Source organism: Epinephelus fuscoguttatus, linkage group LG13 (genome assembly GCF_011397635.1).
Source record: "Epinephelus fuscoguttatus linkage group LG13, E.fuscoguttatus.final_Chr_v1".
In the NCBI taxonomy this organism is placed as follows: Eukaryota; Metazoa; Chordata; class Actinopteri; order Perciformes; family Serranidae; genus Epinephelus; species Epinephelus fuscoguttatus.
The window spans coordinates 723086-739383 of record NC_064764.1 but is presented as its reverse complement, the minus strand read 5'-3'; the positions used below and the strand labels follow the sequence as shown (position 1 = coordinate 739383).

Here is a 16298-nt window from a genome sequence, read left to right as displayed (position 1 = left end):
ATATTCATCACTAATTATTGACATGTAGATGTGTTCAGGGCGGGACTGTCATCAATCCTGTGAAGTTTGGGGAAGATTGGACCATGTATGCTGGAGTTATAAACTACTTCCTGTTTTGTGGCGAGACCCCTAAGTTTGACGTCTTGCCACAGTCACACAGTTTGATGAAAAGTCAAGCCTGTAATAACTTTTCTTCTTCAACGTCTTCCGGTGGGATGGACCAAGGTTTGAAGTTGATCGGATAAAATCTCTAGGAGGTGTTCGTTAATTTATGAGCCCTGGAAATGGCCAAAAATGCACAGTAAATGCAAAATGGCCGACTTCCTGTTGGGTTTGGAGTATGGCTCCAAGAGGCTTTTTTGTATGTCTTGGACTGCAACATGTGTCTACCAAGTTTCATACAAGTAGATGAAAGCAGCTTCGGGGGCTGCATCGTCGAAATTTTGTAGGGGGCGCTACTGAGCCATTTTGTGACACCCCTCAACCATACCCATATCAAATGTAGATTTTCGCCAGTTTACATAAGTGTGCAAAGTTTGATGAGTTTTTGAGTACCCTAAACCTCAAAAATGCACTTCTTTTCGGAGAAAAAAAAAATCCTTGCATTTCAATAGGGTCCTCGCACTACTTGGTGCTCAGGCCCTAATAAAACAGGACAAAAACATTAGGGTTTCAGCCCTTCAGGCTTGAACCCCTAATAACATGGCAACAACAATCATTTATCGTCTCTGTTATATGGAGGCTGGGTAAGGGACTCCTGGTTCTCATAGTTTTACACATTTGTAGACATTTACAGCCACTGTTCTTCTTTGAGTTCAATTAATCAATCAATCAATCAATTTTATTTATAAAGCCCAATATTACAAATCACAATTTGCCTAAGAGGGCTTTACAGCATACGACATCCCTCTGTCCTTTGGACCCTCACAGCGGATAACAGAAACAGTTAGCTGCTAACTGCTTCTAGCTGGTTTTAAAAACCCTGGTGGTGGGTGACACACTTAACACGTTGCCACAATGTCACACTCATCCCATCTATGGTCCTGTCCTGCCAGCTGTCCTTTTTATACGGACATTGAATTTGGTGCTATCACTATCTCCGCTGCTGGCTCAAAGGCAAAATAACCCTGTCTCCCCATTCTGCAATCACACCTTTTATACTAAACGGCCAATACGAAACCAAATACAATTCAAGCCTTGAACGGGCAGTGTAAAAGGGGTTATGTAAGCACCTAGCAAAATACTCAAAACAGCTTCTGTGGCAGTTCCCACTGCAACTGTTGTCACCAAGACCACATCTTGCCATGATGAGATGCACACAGGCTCACAAGGTGGAAACAATACCTGCTGTTATGATTGTTATTGCGGCTGATAAAAATCTAAATACAAAGAAAAAAAAGCAACTGTCTTTCTACTTACTGAAAAAAAAAAACAAGAAAAACTCTCTGTACTCACACTCTTGCCCGGAGACGTATTTTGAGCATACATGCTTTTCACGTCATTTGGATCTGGAGAGGGGAAAAAGATGTCATAACGTTACTATGATACTCATCCATTTACGGCTGCGAAGTCCTGCAAAGAGCTGCTGCTGTTTGTCAGCAAGCTACCAAACTAGAAAAAAACAAACAAAAAAAAAAACACGGAGCAGGCTGTCTTAACTTACCACTCTGACAGCTAGTTACAGTTCTTTCTTTACATAATTAAACATGTTTTTTCAGCAAGCCAGATACCTTTGTAAAAACCATGAGTGAATGAATTAATGTAGTAAATGGGAACTTACTTTACTAAGGAAGAAAGAGCCAATTAATGTGCGCACTTGTTTATAAGTGTATTAACTGCACAAGACACTCAAGACTTCATACTCAATAAGAAACAAATCTAGCCAGTTGGTAAAATATAAACATATTGCTGCCCTCCAACCAATGGGGGGGCTGCACTCACGCTCAATGAGGAAGAGGAAGCAGACGATGCCCATGAAAGCAATAATGAGCCCTGGTACAATGAAGGACAGGCCCCAGTTGGAGGAGACCCAGTAGCCTGCGATCAGAGAGCCCATGATGTTTCCCACTGAGGTGTGAGAGTTCCACAACCCCATGATGAGTCCACGCCTGACAGAAAGACACACACATACACATCCAGGTGACAGTGACTTTCAGAGGCATCACACCTCCGCTTACTGAAATGCTGCACATTCTCCATATTCGCCAAAATGTGTATGAACACTTTTTAAGTCACTGGAAAAAAGAAATCCAAACTTGTTTCCTACATTACAATGAATAAGAAGCATTCTACAGAGAAAACATTTCCCCAACAACCAACACTGCAGTCCACTAAATATAAAAAAACACTAAGAGGGTGCAGTTGTACAGTAAAAGGCAAATGTTTCACATCAGAAACAGTAAACTGAACAGTCCTTCAACAGCACTATGTACTGTTTCTACTGTTTCTCTGCACTCAGTCAGACTTTCCCAAGTGCTGGATATCGTGTCAAAGTAGACAGAAAATGTTTTTTGAGTTAAATCAGAAATGCACCTTTAGCCTTGACCTGGGGTACAGACACAGTGTCAACAAATTGTTGTTCACAAACCAATTATTAGCAGTGGTATTGAAGAACAAGGATCACACATTAGATTACATTTACCTGCTAAGTATTTGTTTGGTGTCTCATTCAACAAGCCAAGGTGCAACATAAGACATTCTCATGTTTGCAGGTCACTGGCAGAAAGCTAATGTAGGCTGTGGTTCAAATTCTGTGGCTGTCATTGCAGTCTTGCTGTTAGACAGTGTCACTGTCAGCTGATAACAGAATAGTAATGGTCTTTATTTTAAGCTAATACTTTAAAAACAATGTTGAGCACTGAGCCCTGAAGTAACAAACAAAAGGCACCCAAAGCACTTAACAAAAATGCAACTCAATGACATACTACTTACTTACTTCATACTCAAAGGAAAATATTGTACTACTACATTTATCTGACAGAGACATGTTACTGCACAGTCAGATTTTAATCACAGAATATCCTACTATTAAATGGAGAAACCTCCGTCCCTGCGTCTGTCATCATCCGTTTTCCTCCTCACTGCTTTAACCTATTTCTCTGAACTTGCACATAGGCTTTCATCTTGGTCATGTACAGACAGCCACGATGCCCTTTTTGCATTTTTCCCACATTACTACTGTTTATATTCGCGTTTTTTCCACTACCCATTCATACTGTGAGCAACATTAGCAGCGCGAGCTGCGCATGCGCGGAGAACACCTGCGCTTGGACCACAGTTTATGGCTGGGACATGCAATTGCAAGCACCAACACTTGCTGAAGACTAATATCTCCTCCAAAGACTTTATTTTACTGAACTCCGTGCCGTCAGCCAAAACTATGCTCCACGTATTTTGCCATAAAGCATGTTTCTAAATACAGTGTGCATTGGTTTGACACGACCCGTGCACGCACATGCCTCCATGCCGTCAGCCAAAACTATGCTTCACGTATTTTGCCATAAAGCACGTTTCTAAATACAGTGTGCATTGTTTGTCTTACATTAATATTTATTACACAGTGCATTTACAGTGCTCTCATTTTGCATCTCCTCTAATATACTGTTTTTGATTTCTTATTCCTCTATACATAACACATCCCCGGGTATGGACTACCAACAATTAAAACATGATGCCTTATTATTCAATATACTATCCTTGATTGGGTGTTAAGTAAATGTAATTACATTGTCCTGATAATGCCTCTCTTTCTTTCTTTTTTTTTTAAACTGTGTGGTATTATGCCTCAAAAAGCCTGTCAAGTTTCTATTACAGTTTACATCTACAGTGGTGGAAAAATTTTTTCGGACACCCTTAAAATTTTACACAATCTCAAATATTACCATGAAATATTTGTGGAAAAATCTTTTTTGTGTTTCAAAAGGTGTGGCTGCATTAGACAGATACAAACAAATACAAATGATATTTTTTTGTTTATTGTTTACAAAAAAACTAACAAAACTAAATTCTTGACAGTTTCAATATGTCAGTTCTCAACATTGTCGGTATCAAAGTCAACAAATAACAGAGAATGTGTTCAAAACTGAACAAAAAATAAATAAACCATCACATCATCAAATTAATACTTAGTAGTCCTGCCATTGGCACGTAGTAGAGCTCTAATCCTGGCTGGCATGTTCCCCACGAGCCTTTCACACTGTTGAGGGGTAATCTTGTCCAATTTTTCTTGAATTACTGCTTTTAATTCTCTAAATTCTTTGGTTTATGCTTTGAAACAGACCTTTTGATAATCCACCACAGATTTTCAGTGGGGCTCATGTCTGGGGATTGAGCTGGCTACTCTAAGACCTGGATACTGTGCTCCTGCAGCCAAGTTCTACTGGCCTTGGATGTGTGGCAAGGGGCATTATCTTGTTGAAACATCCAGTTTTTACCTCGACGGAACAGTGCACGCGCAGAAGGGAGCATGTGGGTTTCGAGAATGGTACAATACTTGGTAGAGTTCAATGTGCCATCACAGACAGTGAGATGACCAACACCAGCAGCACTCATGCATCCCAAAACCATGATACTGCCTCCACCATGCTTGACAGTAGGTACTGTACATGCTGGAGATAATGCTTCGCCTGGCCTTCTGCATACCCTCACATTAGTAGGAGGAAGATAAAGCTGGAAACTGGACTCATCTGACCACAAAATCTTCTTCCAATTCCTGGCTGTCCAGTTCTTGTGTGCCTGGGCCCAACGACGCCGGGCTAACCTCTGTCTCTCATTGATCAGGGGCTTCTTGATAGCCTTATAGAACCTTAAGCCATGATCTAAAAGTCAGCCACGTACAGTGCGGGTGGAACACTGGACACCAGTTTGGTTTGACCAGTGCTGCTGAAGCTCCTGTGATGTCATTCGGCGGTTTTGCCTGCACATGCGGATCAGGATGCGGTCATTTCTTGCTGAAGAAACCCTTGGACACCCAGATCTTGGTTTGTCTTCCAAGCTGTTGGTTCGTCTGTATTTCTGCAGAGTGTATCCAACTGCTGAAGGACTGCATCTGCACTTCCTGGCTATCTGGCGGCAGCTGTACCCTTCCTGGCTGAGAATCTTTATCTTCAGGCGTTTCCTGCGTTAGGTTCCTTGTTTTAGCCATTTTTGTGTCTGAAGAACTTTCAGATGTGCTGGCTTTATGTAGACACGAAGCTTGACAACAAAAATTGTGTCTTTTAATAAAAAGAACGACCTTCATCACTGGTACCAAAATCACCGAATACTCAAAATTTCTTATGTATTTTTATGGAACCAATCAATTTTAAGTTTTTAATGGCTTTTTTAGGATTTATTTAGTATTTTGGCTGTGACTGTACTAAAATAAATTGCACTTGAAGACCTAAGAGTGATTCATAATGCAATATTTCACAAATGCATGGGGTGTCCGAAAACTTTTTTCCACCACTGTATGTCTGTGAAAACATGGATGCGTCACACACACTTTCCCCTGGCAGCACAGATCTGTACAACATTAGTGTAACCAATTCAGATCTGACCAAATGTCTCCCCTTCTGTTCCTCAGATATGACGTTAAGTAATGGCCAGAAAACCGTTTTTGCAGAACATTCTGACATTACAGTGAGGTTGACCTGGACATTTGTGTGAAATTATGTCATGATTGTCAATGAATTCCTGAATTATAGCCAAAAACATGTTTTGTGAGGTCACAGTGGCCTTGGCTTTTCACTTTCGACCACCAAATTCGAACCAGTTAATCCTGGAGTCCAAAAAGATATTTGTGCCAAATTTGAAGAAATTCCCTCACAGTGATCATGAGGTATCGCATTCACAAGAATGCGACAGATGAGGTCACAGTGACCTTGACTTTTGACCATCAAAATCTGATCGTTAATCTGATTGTTAAGTCCAAGTGAACATTTGTGCAAATTTATAGAACTCCATCAAAGCATTCATGAGATATCACGTTCATGAGAATGGGATGGATGGACTGATGGCTGGATGGGCAAGTGGACAGACGGACAACCCAAAAATATAATGCCTTCGGCCATGGCTATCACTGGTGCGGAGGCATAAAAAGTTTTAAGCAGAACCTCTACCAAGGCCAGAAACAACATTCACAGTTAGATTAAGGGTGAGAGGTAAAGATGCTCTTTGCCTGGGGCTCCCACATTTGTATATTCACAATAAATCCACCCCTGAGAAACACACTCTTCGTGGCTACTCACTAGGGCTGTCAAAAAAAATCAAAGTTCGAAATATATTCGAATATATATTTTTTTATAAGTTCGAACCTAAATTTGATAATTCGAATATCATTAATAATTAATTAATACTATTAATAATAATAATAATTAATAATAATGTTGTATATCACGGCGAATCATGCTCATACACGTATATTTACATTCATAACGTTCATTTCCAGCCCCTATAGTAGGCCTACGTCAATCAAGTGCGCCAACTTTGGGGGATCAAACCAAAAACATTCATTGTTATATATTAATAGGAAAGGTGAAAATGGCGACAGTTGAGGGGGAGGAGTTGGTCCCATTAGAGCAGCAGAAGTTCTGTGTGGGATTTCTGTGGATTCGTGGATAAAAGCCATGTTAAATGCAAGCTTTGCAAAGCACCCTCGCTTTCACAAACTAGTATATCTGTGTGATGACGAGAAGCAGATTGTCTACAGTAACGTTCGGGCGGAGATGGCTCGTGCACAAGCTGGGCCAGAGAGGTACGCAGAGACGGAAGGAGAGGCGCCGACGGAGGAGCCTGCTGCGCCAACACCACCCACTGCACTGTCCGCGATGTGTGACCTGTTCGGGGAGACATACAGAGAGAGTGCTGCACCTGCTGCCTCCCTGCCTACCCTTTTTGGCCTTGGTTACTCTTGTAACAAAGTTCACCAATGTCCTTTATTAGAGCGAGTATCACGTTCATATTGCACCAGCAATAAGCAGCTTTATTTTGGGTGTTTTTTTGTAAAAAAAAATATTATTCGAACTCTACTAAATTAATTCGAAATATTCAAACTCAATTTCATGGCGCTTTTGACAGCCCTACTACTCACAGTCAGAAACACTAGTGAAATACTTTATTGATTTATTAATTTGCAAACAGGTGTATTAGTCACTTGCTTTGACAAGTACTCTGATTACAAAGTACAACATGGATTTAAGTAGGGGAGTTATTTTACTGGTAGTAACGCTATTTGCGTTGTAATTTAGTTTGGTAAAGAAAAATACACCCAATGCGTGGCTTTTCACAGTAAAAAACCCCAAAACAAAACAAAAAAATGTTTGACACTGCAGAGCCCTGAGGCCCTGCGTCCACCGCTGCCCAGAGCCACAGAGCTTCAAAGTTTATTAAGCATGCTGTGTGTCCAAATTGCACCAAATTTGACACTGCACATCCTTGGATCTCCCGCAATACACCCTGCAAATGTGAAGTAAATTGGATAAATGGTTCTAAAGATTTGCAAAGGACATACATGTACATACAGGCAGAGAAAAAGTTTTAAAAGGCCCTTTTTAAACATTAGGTTTTTCTCAAAAGAGAGCATGACGTGATTTACTATGCAAATACGCAGACTGTAGTGGAAATGATATTACCAGCTTTGTCATAAGGAGTTAAAATAACACAGCAATAATAAAACTTACCTGACACACTGCCCCAGAAATCATCCAAAAACACAATCTGGTCATGAAATGTACTTTACAACAGAAGCTTAATTGAATTCCATATTTGATTTTTTTTTTTTCCCCTGCTAAAGTCAGTCACAAATGGTATGACCTTACCTTCCTTTCCCAAACCAGTTACCAATGCAGGTCACTACACTGGGCCAGCCAGTGGTTTGGACCAAGCCATTGGCCACCTGGAATCACAAGATGATGAATGAGGACAGTATTCATTTTACAGTAAGGTAGTATGGAAATACAGCTACACATATTATTTGTGTGACCATGTGTAATTGCATGGATACATAAACCTGTGATTATGTAGTGTATGTGTATGCGTGTGTGTGTGTCTCCGTCTCTGTGAACAGTCATTTGTAATTTGGAATGGCAGAACAGGTTATTCATTTATCTTTTTCTGTGGCAATACATACAGAAGCTTCCTTGTGCAGGATATGTTTGCTACCAGCTTCAGCCATATCTAGCTAACCTGTGCCCCATGCAGAGAACTGAGGAGAATTCCCCTTTCAGCAAATGCATCTGTGTGTATCGTTGTCACATGTGTATTGTGTATGTGCCTGCTGGCTCTATTTTCATGACAGTGCTATGGCTAGTGCAAGCATTGCACATTGGCGCAAAAACCCTCAGGGTCTCTGCTTCAATGTTGTGTTTTTGTGATTTACAAATGTGCTGTGATGTGTCTCACCTGGACAAATATATAGAAGCCCAGGTTGTGGATGTTGTAGACATAACCCAGTCCAAATAGGCAGGTGAACAGGCCACTGGTCAGCATGCCCACTGTTAGATATAGTCGGATAGGCAGGCGCTCCCCGATAATGCCACTGTATGGGTGCACAGTGTTGACATCATATTAACCACAAAAACTTACTCTGATCAATAAGGTTGTTCAATGCCTCCCTGCATGTAAGCTTTGTTTCAGAATCATCACAGAGGAGCTGATGTTTCAGTTCTGTCTGTTTGTCTGTCTGTCTGTTAAGTAGCAAGTAAGCTCAAAAAAACAGTGAGAAATAACTAACCAAAGGTGATTAGTTTACAGTGATGATCGAGGTCCAGAAACTTTAAAAGAAATTACTGACATTGACAGATCACGGTATTATAAATGTATATTTCTGCTATCTACCCCTCACTTATCTGAGTGACATTTTTGCTACATAGCTGTGTAACGCAGTATCTAATTCAATACATTTTAAAGTTAAAATAAAGTATAGAAGCAGTGCAGTCTGTGCAGTCTTGGTGAAGATAACAGAAAAAAAGATGACATTACATATGATTTGTTGAAAGGTTAGAGAAGCAAGAAAAAGAAGTGCAATTGTGATGAATACTTGCAGACTTCCAAAACACAAAGACAAAAGTTACAGTAGCGTCTTCTCTTTGAGCTCCTCTTGTCAAACAGTGGCAGCCATGGTTAGAGATGCAGTTTAGTAGTGTGAGGCTTAGCTGTCATGGGGGAGGCTTAGCTCTCATGGCAGTGCTTGCTTGGTGAACGCAACTCTCGTGGGACGGTGCATGAGTCAACATGGCAGCCCCCAGCTGCTAGACTCCAGACCCAAACACCATATCTCATCAGACATAAAATTTTTCTTTTTTTCCTACCGGACTTTACCATCAACCGACCTGGAGCACCTAGAAGAATACACTGACAAGTGTTTCAACTGATTCTGCATCATGAATAAGGACAAAACAGACAACGATAAAAAGGGGAAATCCAACTCCAATCCGAATGCCAAACGAGTCCGTCCAGAGTCACTCTCCAGCCCGGATACATCACCATCCTCACCCCCCCAAACCACTGTGCAGCACAGAGGTAAGCAACATTCTAATCTCCACTGAAAATAAACTCACAGGACTTGATGGCAGAATTGCGTTGATTGAGGTTTTGCACAGGGAATTCCAGGCACTCCGCCACAGCCTGGAATTCAGCCAAGACCAGATCGAAACACTTGTCAAAGAAAATAACTCACTAAAACAGTTTGTTAAAACACTTAGCACTCAGCTCACCTCCATCACAGCCAAAAACAAAACCATGAAAGAGAACATTCTGGACTTGCAAACACGCAGCATGAGGGACAAGTTGGTTTTCACTGGCATCTCGGAACAAACCCCAGACGACCCTGAAAAATCTGTTAAGGAATTCATGATCACACAGCTTAAACTACCCACAGAAACAGTCAACAACATCACTTTTCACCGTGTGCACCGTATGGGATCAAAGAACATCAACAACAGACCACTACCAATCGTCGCAAAATTTGAGCACTACAAACAAAAAGAACTAGTTCAATGACAAGGCAGACAGCTTAAAGGAACAAACTATGGAGTCAATGACCAATACACCCGGGACATTTTACAACGAAGCAAACTACTATTACAAATCCAGAAACAACTGATGAAAGAAGGCAAAAGAGCAGTTATCTCAGTGGATGGTTATAAGGACATAACCCCCTGGCTCTTCTAGACCCCCACCCCCTTCTCTCTCCAACAGATGCATTGACATGAGCAGGGCTAAATTAAAATCATCACATTTCAACCACTTGTTTTCAGCTAATTACAACACAAAACAAAGAGCCATTAAACAATTACAGATCCTGAAGGGTGTTTTATCATCATTAACATATCAATCAACAATAACCCACTAACAATCGGCAATGTGTACGGCCCAAACATAGATGAGCCATCCTTCTTCCGTAATTTTTTTCCCTCTATTTCAAACATCTCCAATTGTCCAGTCATAATAGGAGGCGACTTTATCAAAGATATTGACCCATCACTAGACAGATCTAACATTGCAAACAATAAGCATACTTGACAATTCACAGAAACAATAAAACAGTTCATGAGTGATTTTGGTCTTGGCGATAGTTGGAGACTGCAACACCTGAGACTGCTTAAGAATTCTCGTTCTACTCACCAGTTCACCATTCATATTCTCACATTAATTTTTTCCTCACCAGCAACTCAATTATATCTAATATCTCCGAGTCAAAGATTCACCCCATCATTATAAGCGATCATGCCCCTGTTAAATTTACGTGGAATAGAATCAGTCCACATAAACCGATCACCAGATAGCGCTTTACCCCGCTCTCCTTAAAGACCCTGAATTCTACAGTTATATTAAAAGAGAGTGGGCATTCTTCCTGGAAATGGATGATAATAATAATAATTTATTTGAGTTAATTTATTTATAAGAAGGGACAGTGTACATCAATGAACATTCCCTTTAAAGAAACAAAAAGAAAATGTAGATGCACCCAATTGCAGCCAAGGGCTGATTTACATTGGTAGTCCCCCTGCCAGATGTTTGTCAGCATAGTTCCTAAAGAAATAATAAAGAATCAATACAGTACACATAAAATATGCAGTTACAAAATATCAAATACATTAAGACACATAACGATGTTATTGTCACAGTATAAAGTCACCCAGCGACACAAATAGTAACATTTCACACATTGTGTTGCCTCCAGTGCCTTAAGTATGTGTAAACTTTACGCCCTGGTTCTGGATGCAACCAAGTAATAATCAGACGGGGGCTGTATGGGGTGTGTGGATAGAGTGTGAGCCTGCAGCAATGCAGAACATAATTCTTGTTGTAGCTGTGATCAATTGTGGTGGATAACAGTAGTAGATGTAAGGACAGTGGGGGTTAAAGTGCTAGAATAATGGAGAACAATAGAAGTTAAAGTGCTGTAGAGCTGGTTTCCAAGTGCTGTCCGTTACATTGCAGAGTACATGGTAAACAAGTAAACCCGAAACAAAAAAGAGATAAATAAATAGGAGAGCAGAGAGGAGAAAAAAAAAGGAAAAAAAAGAAAATAATAATAAAAAACCCCAATAATAAATAAATTTAAATAATAAGTGAGTAAAGAAAGAAAGAAAGAAAGAAAGAAATCCATAATAAGCACCCAGGGGAAAAGGGACTGTTTGGGGTGTGTAGGTGGAGTGTGAAGCTGCAGCAATGCAAAGTCCAGATCATAGTTATTGTTGTAGTTGTGAGTAACTGATTATAGGAGTCAGTTATATAGTGAGGTGCATGGTAACTAAACACAAAAAGAAAGAAGAAGGGAACCATAAATAAAAAAAACAAAGAGTCACTCACAAAAAAGAAAAAAAGAAAAAAAAAAAACATATAATGTACATTAGTTCATTAATTGTGGTTACAGGTTTGTGTACTTTTGAGCCAATTCTTTAGATTTATACCCAAAGTCATCTCCAACCCTTCTGTAGGAAAGACCAAAGGCAGTATTAAGAGGAAAAATAATCTCATTCTTTGTTTATATAAAAAAGAAAGAAAAGGAACAAGTCTGGAACAAAAAAAATCAAAAGACTTAAAAACATCAAAGCAAGCAGCCAAACAAGGGAAACCCAGAAAGAAAACATAAATTTCAACTAAATGAAATTATGAATAAGCAAACTCAATTTTTTTTATACACAGACTTTGACAAGAACATTTCCACCATAGCAATAAATCAGGCAAATACTTAGCAAATCAAATTAAATGAATCAAAGAAAAAACAACAATCTCAATTATTAAGGACTCAGCAGGGGAGCCAACACATTTACCAGAAGAAATAAATAAAATATTCCAAAGTTTTTACTGTAACTTAAACTCATCAGAAAAAGATCCAAATGAAGAAGATATCCACTCATTTCTCAAGAGTATCGACTTACTGCAATTTAGTGAAGACCAAAAAAACCCCATACTTGACTCTCCAATAATTCAAGATGAACTTTCCACACCTCACCTTCAGCCACTGTCATCACCAATGGACTAACAAAACAAAACTTCACACTGCACAGGGGGACTAGGCAGGAATGCCCACTCCCCCCCCCCCCCCCCCCCACCCCACCCCCCATTCACCATTTTCATTGAACCATTAGCAGCTGCCATTTGTCAGAGTGCCTTTATAAAAGGAATCCAAACACATAACACATATCATAAGATCAGTCTTTATGCATCACTTCAAGAAACAATAAATCTCATCGAATCATTCTCCAAAATCTCAGAATATTCAGTTAATTGGAATAAATCATCCATCCTTCCCCTACATAGCAATAGCTAGGATGTGGCAGCCCATACACCACCAATTCCTTTAAGCACAAATCACCTATCTAGGCATCAACATTTCCTCCACTACTCAAAACAGTAAATGATGACCTCCAGCGCTGGATGAACCTATCATTATCCATTATGGGCAGAATATCCACCATCAAAATGACAATACTTCTAAAACCAACTATCTATTCTCAATGATCCCAACTCAACCCACACTTAACTGGTTTAAATCTCTAGATTCAATCATCCCCAGATTCTACTGGAAAAACAAAACACTGAGAATTAAATTAACCACCCTACAAAAATCAAAAACACAAGGTGGACTGGAAGCTCCACATTTTTACCACTACTCTCTGGTTAACCAGCTTCAATACATATTCAAATGCATTCACCTAATCCATGTGAAAGCATATGGCTAGATATCGAACAAACACTTAGCAAAGACATCTCAATTTCAGACCTACCATTTCTCAGTCAGACAATCAAACGCCATCCATGTTTCAAAACGTTAACAATAGCAGCAACTCTGACAGCCTGGTGGAAATTTCACCAAATCACAAACACCCCCCTTACACCATCCAAATATACTCCCATCTGGAATAACCCCGATTTTGTAATTTACAAAAAACCACTCAACTTTTGCACATGAATTGATAAAGGTATCACACATCTTTACCACATCTTTCACAACAACTCCCTGGTTTCATTTTCACACTTGGTCCAGAGGTATGGCATCAGGAGTGAACATTTTTTGGAATATCTGCAACTCAAGTCAGCCATCCAAACAAAACTTAACACTATGATCACTAACCTAGATCTCCCTTCTTCATCCTAAGAACTAACTAACATCTCTTCCTCAAAAAAAAAAAACCTCATCTCTAAAATACATAGAATAATTTCACAATCGGACAAAACACTAACCATACCAGCAGTAAAACGGGAATTAGATCTATCCGTCACTCCATATGCCGACTTCTGGACCCATATCTGCAAAATCATCTACTTCATGACTAAAAATGCCAACCTACAACCTATACAATATAAGATACTCCGCAGAACTCACTACACTGGGCAAAAAAAATTTAAAATGAGATTTGGATGAGAAACCTGTTCACACTGCACACAAAACATCCTTGATAGCTATGTTCACTCCACCTGGCACTGCACTCCAGTTAAATAATTCCGGAAAGCCACCACCAAGTCATTATCCCTATTCCTGGGCTGCCATGTCCCTGTATCCCCCTCTCTGTGGAGACATTTGAACAACCATATCATATAACCATATCGCAGTGGTGCCTGGATAGTGTGACGTGTGTGGTTGTGCTGCTGCCGTAGTTCTGCCTGATGGCTCCTGCTGCTGCTGTTATCATTAGTCATACTTCTACTGTTATTACCTCCGCCAAGGAGGTTATGCTTTCGCCGGTGTTGGTCTGTTTATCTGCAAAAGAACTCGAAAAGTTCTGAACGGATTTTAATTAAATTTTCAGGAAAGGTTGATAATGGGACAAGGAACAGATGATAACATTTTGGTGTTGATCGGTTGAAGCGAAGTGGATAAAATAATAAAATGACGGAAAATCCGAGCTGCTTGGCGGAGGTCTGCGCTCTCCGAGTGCTCTAGTTATACACATAAGATTATTGTCACATATGTATACTATCAGATATTAATATATACTTTCAACATATTGTACCACAATAGCCGTAATTATTATTATATTATTACTTTAATTAATGTTGTTGTAAGCTATTATCATTACCGTCTGTCCTGCATCTCTCTCTGTCTCTGTCTCTCTTTCTGTCTCATTGTGTCATACGGATTACTGTTAATTTATCATGTTGATCTGTTCTGTACGACATCTTTTGCACATCTGTCCGTCCTGGAAGAGGGATCCTTCCTCAGTTGCTCTTCCTGAGGTTTCTACCGTTTTTTTCCCCCGTTAAAGGGGGTTTTTTGGGGAGTTTTTCCTTATCCACTGCGAGGGTCCTAAGGACAGAGGGATGTCATAGGCTGTTAAGCCCTCTGAGGCAAATTGTGATTTGTGATATTGGGCTTTATAAATAAAATTGATTCATGATTGATTGAACCAACCTGAATAATGAACTTATATAAATTAAATAAACTACTTCTTGCAGGGGCGCCCAGACACAGGCAAACCAGGCAATTGCTTGGGACCCCAAACTCGAAAAAGGTTTCCGATGGCCACTCATATTAGGCACATTTGCAATGACCTTCGGTCCCGTTTATACGGCAACGATTTCAACTGAAAACGGCAAACTTTAGTTGCGTTTTGGCCGATCGTTCACATAACAGCGCCATTTTAGGTGCCTGAAAACACAACGATTTGAAAACGGGTTGCAGAGTGCAACTTTTTGGAAACGGCAGCGTCTCCATTGTCATGTAAACTTGCAATATGCAGTTCCTCTGAAAAACGGAGACTTTTCGCACATGCGCATTACGGTTACAGTCACTAGGCATGCGTGAGAAAGTCGACCGTCACAACAACAATGCCGAGCTCTGTTTGTGCTGTTCACCCTGTTGATTTGAAGTGAAGTGTAGATCTGTTACTGTAACAACTCCACTTCATCGTCCATCCAGACAAAGTTATCTGTGCATGCTTTCCCCAGTGTGACTTCTTTGTTTTGGTTTGTAATCACCGCGTTGTAGAGGAAGGCGCTTCAGCGCAGGCGCATGGTGTCATGCCGTGGTGTTGCTTTGCATATTTACACTGCCACCCACTGGCCTGGCGTGCATACTACAGCATTTCCAGCAGATTTTGCGGCTCCATGTGAACGGGGGTCGTTTCAATAACATCGTCATATAATCGCAGAAGTTTTTTAAAAACGCAAAGGACAGACTTTTCTGTTTTTAGAGAAACCGTTGTCTATACAGGGCCGAAGTGCAACTGTCTGCACTACCGCCGCTGTGCTGCTCCCAACCCCCCTAGTGGGGCCTCTTCTAGCTGACTCCAACAGCCATTCATACAAGCACATTTTGCGATGACAACCATCTTAAACCTCCCAGTGCAACGGCACCTCCACTGCCTCTGAAACCCCCAGCCCTTCTACTGCAGCCAAGTCTGGAAAGCAGCACTTCTAAAGTTTTTTTAGTTTTTTTAGCACTTCTAAAAAGTACAAAATAAACAAGATACAGAGTGCAGCAGAATAAAAAAGTACAAAATAAACAAGATACAGAGTGCAGAATAAAACGTACAAAATAAACAAGATACATAGTGCAGCAGAATTTAAAAAGTATAAAATAAACAGTGCAACAGAATGAAAAAGTATAAAATAAACAAGATACAGCGCAGCAGGATAAAATAGAACAAAATAAACAAGAGTGCAGAACAAAAAGTACCAAATAAACAAGATAGAGAGTGCAGAATAAAAAGTACAAAATAAACAAGATACAGCATGCAGCAGAACGAAGTACAAAATAAACAAGTGTAGAATAAAAAAGTACAAAATAAGAGAGTGCAGTAGAATAAAAAAGTATAAAATAAACAAGATACAGAAAGCAGCACAATAAAAAAGTAAGATACAGAAGATAC

At 40.0% G+C, this 16298-nt stretch overlaps 1 protein-coding gene across 1 annotated transcript in view; it reads right to left on the bottom strand.

The window, feature by feature from the left end:
• slc37a1 (solute carrier family 37 member 1) overlaps positions 1-16298 on the bottom strand; it is a 90020-nt gene that overhangs the window by 29117 nt on the left and 44605 nt on the right. Inside the window, exons 6-9 of the mRNA XM_049594851.1 lie at positions 8380-8515; positions 7797-7873; positions 1942-2108; positions 1456-1508 (exon numbers count right to left, since the gene is read on the bottom strand). Of these exons, the coding sequence (XP_049450808.1) occupies positions 1456-1508; positions 1942-2108; positions 7797-7873; positions 8380-8515 (433 nt within the window). The remainder of the gene's footprint in view (positions 1-1455; positions 1509-1941; positions 2109-7796; positions 7874-8379; positions 8516-16298) is intronic.